The sequence below is a fragment of the Pteropus medius genome, unplaced genomic scaffold (genome assembly GCF_902729225.1).
Source record: "Pteropus medius unplaced genomic scaffold, Ma_sr-lr_union100, whole genome shotgun sequence".
Taxonomy (NCBI): domain Eukaryota; kingdom Metazoa; phylum Chordata; class Mammalia; order Chiroptera; family Pteropodidae; genus Pteropus; species Pteropus medius.
The window spans coordinates 11,110,130-11,128,398 of record NW_024349804.1 but is presented as its reverse complement, the minus strand read 5'-3'; the positions used below and the strand labels follow the sequence as shown (position 1 = coordinate 11,128,398).

General features: G+C 43.3%; 1 protein-coding gene and 1 long non-coding RNA gene across 8 annotated transcripts in view; one reads left to right on the top strand and one right to left on the bottom strand.

Annotated features, from left to right (window-relative positions):
- The window catches only part of STX18 (syntaxin 18), a 103,171-nt gene that overhangs the window by 30,580 nt on the left and 54,322 nt on the right, over positions 1-18,269 (top strand). Inside the window, exons 1-2 of one of the 7 annotated variants that reach the window (XM_039838198.1) lie at positions 5,250-5,521; positions 17,003-17,072. The exons of 2 other annotated variants lie outside the window; for them this stretch is intronic. In XM_039838198.1, coding sequence (XP_039694132.1) covers positions 5,370-5,521; positions 17,003-17,072 — 222 coding nt within the window. In that variant the 5' untranslated portion in view covers positions 5,250-5,369. Of the gene's footprint in view, positions 1-5,249; positions 5,522-9,808; positions 9,841-9,936; positions 10,121-11,688; positions 11,863-16,904; positions 16,925-17,002; positions 17,073-18,269 lie in introns of those variants that run through there. 4 more of the 7 variants (XM_039838197.1, XM_039838200.1, XM_039838202.1 and 1 more) reach the window with 4 other exon arrangements.
- LOC120582855 (uncharacterized) lies at positions 6,732-11,881 on the bottom strand. Its single transcript, XR_005647668.1, has 3 exons — positions 11,737-11,881; positions 9,554-9,750; positions 6,732-9,100 (listed from the first exon to the last, which is right to left on the bottom strand). It is a non-coding gene; the product is annotated as an uncharacterized LOC120582855 (long non-coding RNA).

Here is an 18,269-nt window from a genome sequence, read left to right as displayed (position 1 = left end):
CATGGCAGCATTATTCGTAATGACCAAAACCGGAAAACAATCCAAATGTCCATCAATTGATGAACGATAAATAAAATGTGGTCTGCCCACACAGTGGAATATTATTCAGCCACAAAGAGGAATGAAGTACCGACAGGCACTACAGCATAGATGGACTGTGAGAGCGCAATGCTGAGTGAAAAAGCCAGTCGCCAAGGGCCGTGTATTGTATGATTCCATTGATATGAAATGTCCGGAATAGGCAGATTCATAGAGAAGGAGAGTAAGTTGTTTTTCTAGGGCTGGGAGGGGGAATGGGGAGTGACTGCTAATGCTTATGGGGTTTGAGAGATGGTCGGACAACTTGGAATGTACTAGAAACCACTGAAAAGCACACTGAAGGGGCAGATTATATGCTATCTGAATTAAATCTCATCAAAGCTGTTATTAAAAAGTATAAACTACTAACCTGCTTTCCAGAGCAGCTTCCCATCTTCAGTCTCGCCAGCAATGGGTGAGAGTTCCAGGGTCTCCATGTCCTCACCAGCACTTGGTATTGTCAGTATGTTTTAGTTATTTTAACAGGTGTGTAGTGCTACTTCATAGTTAATTTACCTTTCCCCGTTGACTAATGATGTAATATTTTTCATACGCCTGTTTGCTTTTCTTAATGAGGTATCTGTACACTTAAGTCTTTTGCCCAGTTTAAAATTGAGTTGTTTTCTTAGTGTTAAGCTAGAGAGTTCTTTAGTCAGGATACAAGTCCTTTGTCAGATATGTGACTTGCGAGCATTGTCTCTTAGTCTTAAAATTATTGTATTTTCGGATGTGGTTCCATAGTGTGGTGGTTAGCGCGTGTGCTTTACATGCAGAAGGTCCTGGGTTCGCACCCCAGTGGAGCCATGGTCCATGGTCTACGGCCATGCCACCCTGAACAAGCCCCATGTCTGATCTCCGAAGCTAAGCAGGGTCAGGCCTGGTTAGTACTTGGATGAGAGACCACCTAGGAAGACCAGGTGCTGTAGGCATAAATAATAATTTTTTTACAAAATTGTAATTTTTACTGTCTTAAAATAAGTAGCTCCTGATGGGCTGCACATTCTGTCAGGGCTCCATTGTCCGTACTCCTGTACCCTCCGTGCCCAATACAGTGTCTGACACAGAACAGATATTCAGTTAACGTTCGATGGATGAATGCATGAGTTCCTGCTGCTTATTGATAAGCAACAGATTTCTTTTTTCTGAGAGATAATAAATATATAAGAAGAAACCTGACTAGGTCACTTCCATGCTTAAAATATTTCCAGTTACCTCTTTAGAAAGAGGAATCTCTACTATAGATTGTCAAGCATGTCACAGTCCGGCGTGGTTCCTTGAATATTTCATGTTCTTCTCTGCCTCGTGGCCTTTGCATATGCTGTTCTCTCTGTCTGAAACCCTTCGCCTTCACTCCTTTTTCCTGGCCAGCTTCTCATTTTTATTTATTTTCTAGCTCAAACATCACTTTTATTCATTCATTCTAGACCCGGGGAATATGAATGAACAAGGCTAAATGCAGCCCGTAGCCCCGCAACGGTGACTGTTACGGCAGAAACCGTCTGTCCCACCGCCCAGGCTGGGTTGGGCACCCCTCGTTTATGCTCTCACAGGATCCCTGTGTTTCTGCGTCACAGAACTTCGTTTCATTATTTGTAACTGTGTATGGTCAGCGTTTTTCACCCTACCAGACCTAAGCCAGTGCCCTTAGAGCATTTTATTTTCATTTACCGTCTAAGAGAATTTTGAAAAAAGTAGGTAATCACTTGTATATATATTTCAAGCTGACAGCTATAATTTTTCATCATAAATTTAAATAGTTGCAAAGGATATAATTTCCAGTATACTATAAAACTTGACATTTTAAGGCGAAACTTTTTATCACTTTTTAAAACGTATCCCACGGAATCTAAATACTATGTTCGATCCCATTGTTAAAAAAATCCCTGAAAACCCTTTTTTATGGCCATAAATTTTGCAGCCCGTTTTTCTCCTGAACTCACGTTTCCATTTCGCTTCCCCACACGACAGCGTCCTGTCTGTGCTTGGAAGTCCCTCATCGATCGTTCTGTCGTACTCCGGTGCGACAAAAATAGGTATGCGAGTTGAAATTTAATTTTTAAAAGTTGTCAAGTGCTGACCAAAAGGCTGTTGTTACTGTCTTTTGAGTTATTGTGTTGAGTTGTTCTGTTACCTTTGCAATTAGTGTACCTGGATAAAAACTAAAAACTTATCTGAGAAGCCTTATAAAGTGACGGACGGGTTTTGTTTTTCTAACTAGATCATGTGCCAGTGGATGACTGTTACTTTCTTTCTAGAATGTTCATAGTTTTCCTTTCTTTGACGTTAGAACTAAGAAACCTTGTTTATATAAACAAATGGACAAGAATGGAAGGAGTTTGTGATACCACAGCCCCTCCGCCCAGCTCTTAGAGTTTCCTCCGAGTTACATGCCACAACTGTCATCAGAACTTTTTTTTTAATGATCTGTCGGACGACAACTCAGAGTCTCCCCAACCTTCTCAATTCTGTTGAGTGGAAACATCGGGAACCCCTGGTCCTGTGAGAGGATGCGCTGTCCCTTCACGAGCCAGCCACATTCTCGCTCACCCAGGAGTTCTAAGTGCCGCTTCGTTGACGTCTGCGCGTCCAGGACAGCGCCCCATGGTGAAGTTCAGGTTCGATGAGAGCTGTGTCTGTCGTGTGAGGGGCAGGGTGATCGCGAAGGGTAGAGTTCGAAAAGTCCAACCAGCGGGTGGGGCCACAGCAGATTCTCAGGCGGCTCTGCTTCAGCAAAGAGTGTATGTGGAAGTTGATCTAGAAATCGATTTCTACCCATCCCTCCGTGGTGTAGACAGACTACTGTGCGAACCCCAATGAGAGCAGAGAGCTGTGTGTTTTTTTTCCCCAACCACAATTTCCTCCACTCAAGGCATCCAGTAAGATTCAATAAATATTTTTTAAGCGATATCGAATCCGGGGAAAAACTTTTTAATGTAAAATTTGACCTCAAATCGATTAACCTTTTCAGTCCCCTTTGAAGAGATATAAAAGGACAATTTAAAAATTCCTGAGTAACATTGTACGCTATGAAGTTAATTTTTGATTTTCAAGAATGAAAATGGTCTTTTTTTATTGATCTAAGTAAAGTTTTTGACTCAGTAGCTGTCTTGCTAACTTAATAATAATGCTGCTCTCCCTAAATTCTTTTTCTCTGTTTTCCCAATTACATTGTTTTAGGTAGGTTTTATGTTTTTCAAATAACAAAATTCTGCTTTGATTCTCTGCTAAAATGTTTAGAATATTTTTTGTACTTTTTCTACTAATGCAATTTTCAAAGATGAGGGAAGTAGCGTTGTCATTTGTGTTTTATTTGTTTGCCTGCGGTGGTTTTGGGGAGTCTGGCAGACACTGCGGGCACATCACCCCTAAAGGGTAATGGAGGTCTGCGTAAGGATAACGGAGGTCTGTGTGCACGCATCAGATAACTGTGTTACGTCGCTGTTACCAAATGTGAAGCACGTCAGCCGCTTTACCCTTCTGTTAATGTGCAGGTTCTTAATGCTCAGTAGTGTCCTGGAGGTTCCTGTTTTTTTTTTCTGCAGAAAATCTAATACAGATTTTTGATTGCCCCTTAAAATGCTACACTTCTACAGGAAACCTTATCTTCGATAGAGCATCTGGTTTTCTGTGAAGTCATAATTTCGAATCAGAATTTCCAGCTGTGGCATCTAGTTTTATGGAGCCCGAATTGAGAATCAAAAACTAGGTTATATATTTAAATACCAGAAGTGAATGTTATCTTTCTTTATATAAAACAGTAAAGCAGTTGTGTTTAAGTATTTCCAATTTGCAGTTATTGTTCATGATTTGCTCCAAGAGAAACCAGATTGAATAACAGCTGAGCAGCTTTAAGTGAATAGGTTATATTTTATTCTCTGTCAGTGTCCTGTGAACTTACACACACATGGTGTGTCTGCACGGTGACAGATAAGAATCACAAAGTGTTAAAACTCAAAAGAGCCTTAGAGGTCATTTAGTCTGACTCTCCTCATTTTCCAGATGAGGAAACTGAAGTCTTATTTCGCCCGGTGTAGAGAAAGTGATCACTAACTTGAGGCAAAAGGAATTGGGTTTAATGGTGTGAGGATAACGGTGTTGCTGGCTGTTTTAAAGTGCAGTCATCCTGAACAGGCAAAAGGGGCAGGAGTCTCAGCCTCACTGTGCACGCCTGCTTAGCAGCCCTGCGCCTGGACTGGGGGCACCCCGTGGGGCAAGTAGGTCCTTCTGTGTCTGGGACAGTGTCTGGCCATCTGTGTCAAGATTTTAAAATGTCTGTAACTTTTCGCGTTGTAATTCCTCTTTTGAGACTTTATCTTTAGGAATTACAAAATCAGATAAAAATTTAGTATACAGAAATACCTGGTATAATTTAGCAAAAAGATGTTCATTACAGCATAATTTATCCCCATGAAAAATTAGAAGAAACAACCTAGTTGTCCAATAATAGACAAATAGCCAAAACATGGTAAATTTAAACAATGAAATGTTATGTAGACATTAAAGTAACTTTTAGAAGAATCTTAAAGTAACTTTTAGAAGAATCTATATGGGGGAGTGCTTGTTATGGTGTTAATTAAAATAAGGAGAAAATAGAATTGTACGTCTAATATGGTTTCAATTATATAAAGGATGTATGTGCATAAAATGGATAATACATCAAAGTGATAAAAGAGTTTATTTCTAGGCGATGATATTATGGGTTGAATTTATTTTCGTTTTTACATTTTGCATATTTCACTAACTCTCCACTCTAAGCAGAAAATAAGGTTATAATAAAGAAGTTTAAAGTGTAGTTGAAGAGGCCAGTTTTTTCGTAATACCAAGCGATGGAAAACCCACTTTAAAATCCAGTTGAGGCTACATAGTCTCTGATGCTTGGCTTGTGCTCCGACAAGGCTCACATACCTGCCCCAGCCCCAGCTCCAGTTCCAGGGCTTGGACCCTAGCGGTGGGGGACTGTGACCCACCTGGACTGTGGTCCATGGGGCAAAATTCATGAGTAACTGCTGTTTTAATCACCCGTCATTTTATTGGGAAAAAGTAGCTTCAAAAAGCCATTTTCCCCTTTCGAATGAACATTCCTTTATTCTTTCGCTCGACAAACATTTTCAAGTGCCTGCTAGCTGGTTCTGACTGCAGGGAATGTTCTGCCACCAGTGGTTCTTTGCCCGGAGCTTGTCGGGGTTCCGTAACTCTGCCTGCCAGAGCATTCCGCTCTGCAGGCAACTTGACACAGTTCCTGTTCTCACCTGGTTCGGGTTTAATAATTAAGTTGGGTTATCCATTTGGTGATGAGTGTTTGTGTAGAAGCCGGTGGGCATAATACCTGTGAACCTGAAAATGCAGCTTTAATCAGTGCTGGGCTGGGGGGACCCACACTTCTGTTGCTCAGCAGTGCGACGTGGTCGGCAGCTGTGCAGAGTCAGTGCTGTTTTTCTAAAAGGTAAGCTTTTCCAGAGCATGGTATGCTTTTCTGTGCTTTCACATTCTTTGAAAAAATCTATGACTATTTTGAAATCCTCGATTCCACTTTATAATTTCAAATTAATAACTCCTTAGTACTGTAATTTCATACGTTTTATACTACCCCCTAGGAAAAAAAAAGTATTTGCTTGCTTCAGATTTCTTAATATTGATTTCAGTTGGTCTCATTCCACATTACAATTATGGCTTTCCATTCCACAAGGTATGGCTTAGAGTTTTGTTTCAAATTGGAAATGGGTTGTGCATTAATAAAGCTACTGTTTTTAATTTAAAAGAAAAAGGTTTGTTAAGGAAAGTTTTAGGCACTGGGATACATTTTTTGAAAAGTTTGCTTTCTGGCAGCTCTTTTTCTTCATTTGCCTGTTTGTATGTTTTGTTTCATATGCTGTAACCAAGGAATTCTGGAGCTGGGGTAGGCCGTCCGGCTGAGCTTTCTGTCTTCTTGCAACAGTCACCCCGGGCCCTGCGTCTGTGGCGAAGCCTTCGGAGGGCATCCCACTGGGCTCCCGGTGTCTGCCTTCTTCCCTCGTCCGTCCGCGTGGTTTTTCCTCTTTTTCTTTTATCTGATATGAAACTTAGAACTCTTTCTTGAAGCCCACACTGTTTTGTCATTTGCCTAATACTTTGGAGAACTAATTTGTACCCGTGAGAGTATAAACTGATTGTTCTTGATATGCTGCCTGGGCGTCCGGCCGCCTGTGTCCCGCTAGCTGACTGGTTCACCCTGAGGGCAATGCTAAGCACCTGTGAACAGCAGCACAGAGCTGCTTTCCCTGGGAAGATGGTGCAGCCTTTGCTTTGGGGTTGGACCAATGATAAAAGTCCAAACACATGTGCCTTTTATTTCACATTCAATAAATATTTATGGACCACTGGGGCTATGCGAGTCTTTGGGCTGAGGATTGAAGGTACAAAAAAAGGTGGATGGGATTAAGCGTCTGAAATACAGTGAGTTTAGTCGGGAGACCCTTCTGATATATTGGCAGGAATGTTGTCATTATTTAGAATTTATTGTCACTGTTGGGCTTATTATACAGTATTATTTTGCAAAGAAGTACAAGAGTCATTTAAGTCTTTTTGCCTTTTTTTTTTTTTTTTTTTTCTTTTCTGGGAGTGATTCCCTCTAGAGAAAAATTATTCTAAAAAAAAAACAAACCTTCCAAGTTTAAGCAAGACATGTATATATAAATGAATTGTAAACTTACGGTGACAGAAAATATGCACTGAGGTTCTATGGACAAGAATTTTGATTTTCATGGTTAATATTTTATTAAAGTCGTACATGACTTATTAAGTAAAAGAACATGTCTGTCCACTTATAGTGATTAGTAGTCACCCCTCTCTGATGCACTCCACGTACCTTCAGATGGCAGCATGTAGGGGTACACTGCCTCTGGCATAGCTCGTTGTCTTACACTCTTGCATCTTAGAAGATAAACTGACTCTTAGTTTAACTCAGTAGGCACAATACAAATTTTATTCCAGACATAACATGTATCCAGGACGATACGATGGGGTGGTTCCGACAGGCAGTGTAGACAGTAGTTAAGAGCAAAGATTCTAGAGCCAGATCGACTGGATTCGAATCAAGTTATGCTACGTATTTATGAGCTGAGGGATGTTGGGCACAGTATTTAACCTTTCTGTGCCTCAGTTTCCTCATGTGTAAGATAGAGATAATACTCCTTGCTTCTGTGGGATGGGTACCGAGAATCGAGCGAGCCGATGTTTGCCGGGCAGTGTAAAACGGCCAGGTGCGTGGTGGTGTTTACACGAGGGCTGGAGAATGGGCAGAGAGCTGCTTAGTTATCTGCTGGTGTTTTGAGTATTAATCACAGAATAATAAAGCCACATTTATGGTTCCGGGGCCCGAATTGTTGGTGCTGCATAAGTTGAATGATGACTTAGTTTTTCCTAGTTTTTCTTAGTTTTCTCCCCCCTACTTTTTCTCCACTGATGGTGCATTATAAACATCTTAGAAACGGGAAGCCTGTGCTCTTTATTGCCATATTATCCAATAATCCTGAGAATTGAGCCTGAGCCTCTGAGAGCGAAATCAGAGGTCACACGGTCCTAAATCCATATCAAGGAGGTCTTCTTATGCAGATACTGGGGGCAGGTGACATGCCGTCCTCACAGCTCCCTGATTCTGGGGAGCCTGACAGAGAATCTGGTGATTGTCCTCTCGCATGTCTGTGATTGTCCACTCCTACAGCCAGTCTAGGTCTGGGGTGGCAGGCCTACCTCACCCCTGAGAAACGGCACTGGTTGACTCTGGTTTTCTGGAATTCATTTCTATAAGGAGCCAGTTCTTACACCGGCCAGGCACTCTAAGGCCCCTCCGTACGGGCTAATGTGTCTGGGTGGCACGGAGGCCCTTCTCCCTCTCCCTACGAGGGGCACTAAGTCACGGCCTCCCACGCCTTCCTCTGGCTCTTTCAAGCATCTGTTCTTCGCGCACCCTAAGCACGTACGGCTTGTAGCATCGGAGGCGCCTGCGTGACACTGGTTTTGGGTGGCTGGCGGTAGGTTTCCTTTTTAACCCCAGACCCCCGGTACAGTAGGCACTTCGCACGGAAAGGCCTGGGGATGAAACGGCCGTCACTTCCCCACTGTGGTGCAGGGCAGCAGCAGCATGTGCGAGGCCGGGTGACGTGCTGGAGCTGCTGGCTGGGACAGCGCAGACGCCCCAGGCCCCGCTGCCCGTACCTGGCAGGCCTGCGCCAGCCTGGAGGGATGCGCGGGAGCGGCGCGCTGGCCCGGACTGCAAAGCAGGGACACCAGGGAGGCATCTCCAGGGGCCCGGCCAGCGGGATGCGCGGAAGGGGCCGGATCCCGGAGCCGTTTCAGCGGCGGGAGCCGTAGGACTTACGGCCGGATTGGCTGGCGTAGCCGGGCGGGCCGCAGCGCCAGCCGCGGGGCCTCAGGCCGGGAGGGCGGTGGTGTGCTCGCAGCTAGCTCGTGGCTCACGCAGGGACTGCGGCCCCCGGGTCTCCGTGGGCTCTTCTGAGATGGGGGTCAGGACGAGAGAGGCCTCGGCAGTTTGCGGACGCCGCTGTCCGAGGTCCCCCCTTCCCCGCGCCCCACCACGGGCTGCTGCTTAGAAGTCTGTTGATCTCACCTAACGGTGGCCTTGGCAGTCCCTCTGACGCTGTTTCTTCATTTTAAATTGAAGACCCTGTATTATTTGCTTGACCTTTCTCTTGGGAATGTAGAGCGGAAACGAAAAGGCAGAGAGGGAAATCTTGTTTCTGAAAGTGTATATGACGGACCTTGATGAAGGTCCGCTTATTTAAAGAAATGTCATCCAGCTATACGATTAGAAAAATCACAGTCCGATTTAAAAAAAAAAAAAAAAAAAGGGAGACAGGAAAGCTGTCATCTTGCCACCACCGTCCGTACGGGAACATGTAACCCTGTGGGCTCACAGAAGCTCCCTGGCGGGGCGTCGGGGTCTTCTAGCCTCGCCCGGGACTTGCTACGCGCCAGGAACTTCTGAGCCCTTTGCAGAAAATAGCCCGTCTCATCCTCGTACACCCTATGAGATACGCGCTGTTATTTTTCCCATTTTACAAATGAGAGATAGTCAAAGATAGGGGAAGTAATTTGGGAACAGCCACACAGCTAGTGACTGTCAGAGCCTGTGCTGGATCCCGCCAGTCCGTCACCAAAGTCCACTTCCCTGTGCCCTCACCATCAGTGGGTCTCAGCCCTGCTGGGACCTTAGAGTCATCGGGGAGCTTATGGAGCGGGCCAGAGGGGAGGAAAATAGATTCGACCAGGCCCTGCCGGAGACCATTCAAATCTCCCTCTCCTGCTGTGTCCGGGTCCAGGGTCACTCCCTTCCCGTTTTTCTAGTTCCCCATACCCTGTCCTTCCCCTGATTTCATGGCATATGTAGAGTTTTTAATGGCCTTTTGCAATTAAAGGCATAGAGCTCAATGGTGTGGCCCTGTAAGGCAGGGCCATGGAGCCGGGGACACGCCCCTACCTGGGTGCGTTCTGCCAGCGACCTGCACAGCGTTTTGCACACACACAGCACTCGATGGTTAATTCCTCAGCAGGTGATTTGGCACATTGTCACTCTGTGTCAGCGGAGATCCCTTGAGGTGTGGAAAAAACATAGGTGCTTAGCCGGACAGATCTGACCTTATCGACTCCAGCCGATCCCAGCCTCAGTTGTCTTGTCTGTAAAATGGGAAAGGTGGTCATAGTAGAGGGTTGTTGTGAAGATTGAATGAGACATGTGAAAATATGGAATATGCTGTCGTGTACTAGGTAATCAGAAATCAATGCTAAATTCTTTCTCTTGTAAATTAAGCACAGTTACCCGTAAAACGGATATGAAAAATCACTTGAAAATATACTCTTCAGTTTCCAGTCGGTGCAGAAGTCGTGGGATTTCTGGAGCTCAGCTACTGCAGGGGTCAGAGAACGCCATCCCTTCACTTCCCAGCAAGAAAGTGGAAGTGTAAAGCGGGGGCCTGAGCAGGGCGCGCGACGAGCCACACGCAGGCCTCGTGTGGCGTGCTCGGCGAGGCCGGCGTGCAGAGAGGCGGTTAGTAAACGCTCTGTTACCGCTGTGTCTGCTGGTACCTTCACTTAGCAGCATCTGCATTATGACCTCAGCGCACGCTTGTGTATGTTATGTAAGCTCGCAACAACTTTGCAGGCCGAGAGTGTCTGCCCGCCCCGGGCCGGGCTTGGCCCTGTAGATGAAATCCTAAGAGAGACAGACTGTCATGGGATGAAGGATTAAGGACGTGCAGGAGAAGGATCTGGTTTTTGCCCTGTTGATTTTTCTTGTACGAGGGAGAGAAGAGTTAAAAACATACAAACAATGAATCATTGGAAGCCCCAAGCCTCTGTCCAGTGCTCGCGTGTTCCAGGAAAGTGCGGCGCTCGTACCTTTCCCGAGTTCTTGCACGTGTGAGACAGCAGAGGGGACATGAGGGGTTCCAGCCATACTGTTAACAGAACGTTGATTTTTCACTAAACATCATGTTGCAAGTTTCAAAACAGCATTATGCTTCGAGATTATTTTTCCATCATTATAAACATTAGTTTCCATTGACGCTTTAGAGTACATTGTTAGATTTCTGTCATTGTTGATTATTGTAATTTGAATTAGAAGTGAAAAACAGTTCCTCGGCACATAATATATATTGTTTAATTTGGGGCCAGTTGCTAGGGAAAGTGTGCAGCCCGTAGTGAAGATAGTAAGTTGTATCTTTTCTAATATCTGAATCAAAATTTTCGATTCCTGTTTGGCCTGCAAAAGCATTTTTTTTCTATAGAAGAATAGTTTACTTTTCAACCCACCAACACGAACACACTCTGGTGTCAAAGGCCCGTGGGAGCTACGCAGTCTTATCATTTACAGTTCCTCATCGTTTTCTATCCTGTGTGACAACTCATCGTATGTGCCAAGATGTCTTGATTCTCTTAAACGCTATGGGAAATGTTTCCTTTGCAGGACTGAGATTAGCCATGGATGGGGCAAGGAGGAAATGCCTGTGCGTCTTCCATAGAGGGGGCAGCTTAGGGAAGAAGCTGGTAAATGTCTGGGATTCTTAGCAGGGCCTAAACCCCTGGGGAGAAGCACCCATCTCAGCCTCCGAAGACTTGATTGTCTGAAAGCAGAAGCCTTTGTAGTGTGTACTGACTTGGTGTTTACAGCGTGCTGTGCGAGCACTTGACAAATATTTAGCATTTTTGTCTTTTGACATAATCCATACCTTTGTTTCCTGATTCTACACTAAGCTCTTAACCTTTTTTTTATCTTGTTTTTCAGAAAAGCCTAAACGTCTGAGTTTTAAAAAATATAATGGAAACAGAAAGTAACTTGAATTTTAAAATTATTCACTATGAAGAGAAAAACCTGAAGCCGTAAAATTTAAATCTCATAAAAGTTAATCAGATTTGGTGCTACACAGATTTCGTCAAAACCTGAATTTTATGAGCTTAGAAACGTTGACATTTTTAAAACGGTTGCGGAGTTTGTGTTTACCACCCTTCAAACGCGCATTCTTTCAGACCAGTCGGGGAGAGAGTGGCGAGGAAGGGCCTCACTCCCCCGGCCCCCACCCCTTCTCCACCGGCCTCTCAGTCTGAAATAAACTTCTGAGCCCCATGGTGGCGAGCAGAATCCGGAACACGTCTCTGTATTAGTACCTGTGAAGTAGAAAGTGAGAGTCATGGCGAGAAGGAAGCTGGAGCTAGGACGTGCTGGTGGATCTTCGTACTACGGCACAGAGAACCATGTTTCATTTTCCTAGTGAAAACAAAGTGAGCTCCGCTGTGAGTGATGCACTTCTTTGTCATTAAATCCTTTTCTTTGCTCTTTTTTCTGCTTCCACTTGGATAGTCTACAAATACTGTTTGGACCCTGTGTGTTTCACTTTCATTTCTTACTAAAGCTTTCGGTTGATGTAGTTAGTCTCTGAGCAAATCCTTTCCAACAAAGTATTTAACTTTCCGTGCACACAAATTCAAGAGTCAATTAAACATGTGTTTGATTAATTTATCACAAAGGGTGCCACCTTGAGTTAAAACAATTCTACTCTGTGGAAAGTTCTTTCTGTTCAAAAGGGGGCCCTTATTTCTAAGAGCAGAGCTCTGATTTTAATTAAATAAAGAGCATTTTATGCAATTTTTTCCTAAAGCTTAAGATTAATTTCTATGGTTACTGGGGATATAAATCTCTAGATTGCTTTAAAACAAAGATTTTTGTTCAGGAGAGAGTTGACAGCTCCCTTTAAGAGAAGCTATTATTTAATTTTACTTTCCTAAGTTTAAACACATAAAAATATTTGTAATGATACCCCAAAGGCATCATAAAAATGTAAAATAATTGTACTCTAAAATATCTAAAATTACAGGAAATAGACCTCATTTTAAAAAATGAACTGGGATTCGTGGCTGGGGAACTGGGGTGTGACATACTTCAAAACCAGAATCTCTTGTCAGAAGACTTTTTTTTAACGGCAAAAAAATCATTTCTGTTGCCAATCATACAAACTTTAAAATACGTCCATGCTATCAGGAAACATTTCTTTATAGTTTCATTACCTTTAACGTGTATCACTGTTTGGATGTCTTAGATCCCCTCTGAGAGACAAATTTCTGTCTCTAGGATTAAATGGCATCCCTTGGCTTGTGGATTAACTGTATCACAGTTACCCTTTAGACTGCTTTTAATGACTGTTTTTAAAAGCGCATAGCCTAGTTTTCTCAGCAGCTTTGAACAAGGGCAGCATAAATAATTTCTAATGTTTTACTTACCCAAAGTAGACTTCCTCTTTCAGTAGATAATGTTAACTGGTAAATTGTTCCCAGGTTAAAGGTTTGTCATATTTTAATAAATGTAGTGCAAAGTCTATAGAAGTGATGCTTAAAGGAGAAAATCCCAGCGCAAAGTGAATGAGCTCATACTTGTCCTCTTCTCTACTTTACTGTTGTTCATATCAGTTCTTTTGCTTGTTTCATTTACTAAAATTTTAATTGTCATATATAAAATGGCTTCATTTTATTAGAAAAAGTAAAATTAGATTCGTAAAGTATTCAAACTGAAGTTTTGAGAGAAATGGCATTTCGTATGCAATGTGAATACTGTTGATACTAGGTAAGCTGGTAGTTTAGAACATGCCTGATCCTGGAATGCTCTGCATTAAATGAGTTATATATTTTGAGAGCAAAATGGGGGGGGACTACTTTCCCTCCAGTTTTTTTAAGAGACAAGAAAATTAAGTTGAACGCAGATATTGAAAGTGCTGTAAGCTGAATGTTTGAGCAACGAAAGTAAACACTGATTATTGCAAATGTACATTTGAACCAGTTTACTTTTATCTTTCAAGCGAAACATTTCCCACAGTTTTTGTGGGTTTGTATTTAAGTTGGAAAAACTTTGGAAGTTTGTGTGAAAGTATAAATAAGTTTGGGAAAGTCATGATTAGAGTTTGATAATAAACATGCAAAAGCAAATTGGGAGACTCAATTAAAGTCAGATGTAACATTTAATAATGTTTTCTCCAAAACTCATTTTCAGAGAGAATGGTGACTTATATGGATCTGGAACAAAGACTTTGGCTATAAGTGAAAATAAGGATTATATATGAATTCTTCAACATAGAGATTTGCTTTCTTTAAAAGAACCTTAACGATTGTCACAGGAGTCCCCAAAATGCCCCTTTCCAATTACGGACACAGAAATTATGGATATATTTATAGACTGCATTTAAAAAACAAAATACTTACCTAGTTGCCAGGAAAATTTAACTCTTTTTTATAAAGTAAGCATTATATTTTAGCATATAGGGAGAGTCTTAATTTTGCAAAGAGGGAAAAAAAGTTAGTTGGTTTAATTATTGAAATATATCACAATATAGAGTATAAATAAAATTTAAGAAACTTAATCTAAAATTTGTTTTAAATCTCATCGCGATAACATTAACCTTACAATTGTAAACTGACATTTCATTTTCAATTGCTTATACTCCAATTCTTGGGGAAATTTATCCATTTTCTACCGTAATGATACTGGAAGTGTGGAAAGATACCACTTTACCAGTCATTACGTATCGGCATTTTTGACAGAGCAGTTGCGCCAGCATTCGATCGGATACCGATACTATAGAGTTTCGAAGGGGTTCCCAAACATCATCACGGTTGGGCTTCCTGTTGTTCTTCAACGTGCTGCTGCGCGTGTCCCTTAAAAGTGTGTGTATGTATGTTGGGGGGGACAGTTAGTGTTCCATTTTGATGACACTTTTATTACATACAAATCGATAGGTGATTTTAACTGAGATTTTTTATATGCAACGTGTTTCAAAGGTTTTGCCTAATCTGAAAAACTGTTAAAAGAGATCTAAATTATATATATATAGATTTTACTTTTAAGCTTTAAAAATGAGTTCTGAATGTAAAATTCAAATATAAGACTTAAAACTTTGTCTTAGTAAAACAGTAAATCTTAAAAGTAGGATGAAAAAATATACTTCGATTCTTAAAATCAAGCTCTATAATATACAGCTGAGGATCTAATCATAATTTTTCTAGTTTTTTTAACATACAGATTTTTCTCTAGCAAATGTATTAGGGGCTAATTATTTTATGTTAATTTGAACCCTTAATTTTTGGCTAGTTTCTATTTTATAAAACTTAGCAGTTAGAGATTTGCTACAGTTTCTTTAAATCCAAGAAACTATTAATTTCATTTTTATATTTTTCAAGCACAGAGGATGAGAGAATGTTTTGTAACTTTTTCCTTGTACTAATATTTTTGCCTTTTTTGGCATGTATACGGAGTACTTTAAGTTTCATGCCCTATTTACTCCAGAGAAGACCGTAATGAGGGAAAGGAATCTATAGTTTTTGCAGGACAGGGAATGATGAAACGAGGCCCTGGATTTCGCTTGGAATTTGAACATTCGCGTGACTGGTGGAGGCCGGCGTGCTCTGCATTTCATCCGCGTTCACTCAGTTGCAAGATGACTTTGGAGGCCAGGCTCCGTATCCTGTTACCAAGCCCTCTTCCTCGGGGCTCCTCGATAAAACGCACATTGACTGGTTTGCCTCTGTTTTTACTAACAGAGAAAAGATATTTCACTAAAGAGCGCTGAAACTTCGGGGGCTTGAATGTTATCAAACGGCGTTTTCTGCTGGATGTAAATGACTGGCGTCTGTCGGGCAGTGTGGAAGCGGAGCGTCTGCCTTCCCTTTGTGCCACCCGCAGTTGATTTCGGTCTTCTCTTTGCTGATATGAAGCAGAAACTGGACAAGGCAACAGTTTCGATGATGAGATTAGAGGTAGCCAGGCTGGCTGTCTCCTGGCTTCTAGAGAACCGTGTAAGCTCAGGGCCACCCCTCCCCTTGTTTAGGTGTTGCTTGCTCTTTTGAGTTTCAGATTACAGGAGCAATTGATCTGTATGACCTATCTTAAGAACTTTAACGTTGCAGTGGAAACTTAAACCAAATGTATATCCTCAAGAGACAAATCATCTTAAAACCAGGCTGTTGTCATTTCTCTGTGCTGTTCAGCTCGGTGAGGGACAGTGAGGTAGAGAGCGCCATCTCGTGGACGGGACTGCACTTGCTGCGGTGGGTAGAAGGTTGAGAGACTTAGCCCGTGTTGATTGATTAACTCTTGCTCTTGGCTCGCAGACAAGTGAGGTTTTGTGTTCCCAGCTCATAGCTTCTCTCCCAGGCTAGGATCCCAGGAGAACGAGAGTGGGCGCAGGTGTGATGTGTCAGTTTTATTTGTGGTTTTCCCACTTCTGTAGGTATATGTGCTGGTCCTTGCCATCTTCATAAACATTTTCTCTTTATAGTTGATCTTATAATTCAAATTAAAAGGTCATTTTTGAAAATGTCAGTAGAGCAGCGTTCGGCCGTTGGGGATCCCGCGTTTTTGAGTGTGTGAGCTCACCCTTAGTAATAAGAGACTGTCTCTGGGTAGAGCCTGCTTGCCGCCACGAGCTTCATCCTGGTGCTGACCTGTTCCCACGAGAGGGGGTGCTGCTGCCGATGGTCGGCGTGGGTCACAACTCGGCAGCCGCTTGTAGTAGAGAGCGCGCCTTTGATGTGTACTAAAATATTTGCAGAGACGATGCGGGAAGTTCCATGTTAACGAAAAGCTTTGATACTTTACACTTACCAGTTTTAGGTATAGCTGTTCTCTAATGGTTGTTTTAGAGTGACAAGTTCTTGGTAAAACGTGTCACTCATTCAACTGACATTTTTTGAACCAGGAACTTTGCCAGGCTTTGGGAATCCAAAATGAGCGTGACGTAGTTCTTTTGGGACATACAAGTTTTAAAAGCCTTTTAATTCTTCACCACGAAAGAGAGCGAACATATTCCTGGGGCGTGGAATGCACCACGGTGGAGCATGAGTGAGTGTGTTTGCTTAGTGTTTTCTGCCAAGGATTGGGAGAATTTGGAAGACACTCAGCAAATGCTTTTGGAGAAGCTGATGGATAAAATTGATGGCTTCGTTTTAACGAGTTTGGCGTGTGGGAGGTTGAGGAGGGCCGCATGATAACCTTTCTCTGGTTTGCTTCTTCAGCTCAAGTTTTATTCTCAGAGAGCCCAGGCTTGCAGGCATGGAGTGCAGAGTTCAAGGGCACAGGCCCTGGAGTCTGTCACGGAATACGGACCTTGGGTTTGCCACTTGCTAGCCTTATGATCTGGGGCTAGGTACCTAATGAGTCAGCTGTGTGCCTCAGTTTCCTCAGCTGCTTTCTCGTTTGCTATGAGAATGAGATCATCTCCGTAATGGGCTTAACACAGTGCCTGACACGTGAACACTAAATACTGACGAGGACGGAGGTGGTTCCCTTCTGTCTCCCCCCGTTTCTCATGCTGTAAGTCAGACTTGCGGGTGGTTATCCCAGCGCACACGGTCCTTCCTGCACACCTGCTGCCTCCACCCATCTCTCCAGGTGCAGACAAACGCCGCAGACGGTGGCAGCAGCGTCTCCGATGCCGAGCTGGAAGTGCTTCCTTACACACGTGAGGTTTACAGAAGGGTCGTGCCTTCTCGTGTTCATGTTTGTTTATCGAACTGTGTTTTGTGATCAGAGGCTCTTACCCTGAGCCCCAGAAAACCCAGAGCCTCAGAAGCTCAGAACGGGAGCACCAGAGTCTTTTTATCTGTGGGAATATTCATTTTCTTAAGGTCAGGATCAGAGACACAGTTTTGGCAGTTTCAAAGGCATATGTGCCCTGTCAAAAGGTCAAGTATACTTTAGATGTTCATGATTCTTTCTGGACGTCCACTCAAGAGGTTAAAAATATAACCCCTTCTAGAAAATAAAACTCAAAGTTGTATTTTACACTATTTGTTTTGTATGATATGTAAATAATTGTAAGGGCAGAGTTGACATTTTAATTTGAGGGACCAAGATATAACTGGAATGTTTTTTCCTCTTAACACCTCTTGTCAAAGATGGGAAGAGTCATCAGAACAAAGGAGGTGAGGACAGTAGGCCCTGGAGTAGACCCCTCGTTCCAGTCCAGCTGTGCCACTCACCAGCGAGGCCTTGCGCCTGTCACTTAGCCTCTCTGTCAGGCAGGGCGGATAATAACCGTCTCCACCTCATGGGGTTGTGACCACTATATGGAGTCATCTGGGCAAAGCTCTCACAGCTCTTGGCGCATAGTAAGTGCTATATGAATGTTTGCTGGGAGCATTTTTGCTGCATATTTACCCAGCAACATTTACAACATGTACAAGTCAGTTGTCTATTACAAAAGGTGTTTTATTGTGTGTTTTACCTACACCTTACTGATGGGTGAACAGTTATAAATATTTCTAATTTCTTATGACCAGACTTTCCAAGGATCCGGTCCGAATTGCCGTAAGTCAGGAACCCTTAATAAGCGAGGGTTCCGGGTACGTGCTTGATACTTAGGGAGGCAGGAAAGGGGCGACTGGAAGCCAGCAGCGTTCGGCCGATGGAGCGCAGCGGTTATCTTGGGGTTCCTCCGTCGAAAGTACCCCCGGTCCCACCTTTGCACTGCGGTGCGGTGCGGTGCGGCATCGCGGCGCCGCGGGATTGCGGCCCTCAGTGGCCTCGTTTCCTAGAGCCTCGTCCGCCCGTGATTCTGGCCTCAGAGGAGCCCGTGCACCCGCCTCGTGGCTCCCGCGCCCGGAGCAGCCACCTCTCCTGCGCACACGGGAACAGCGACCTGCCCCGGCGCTGGGGA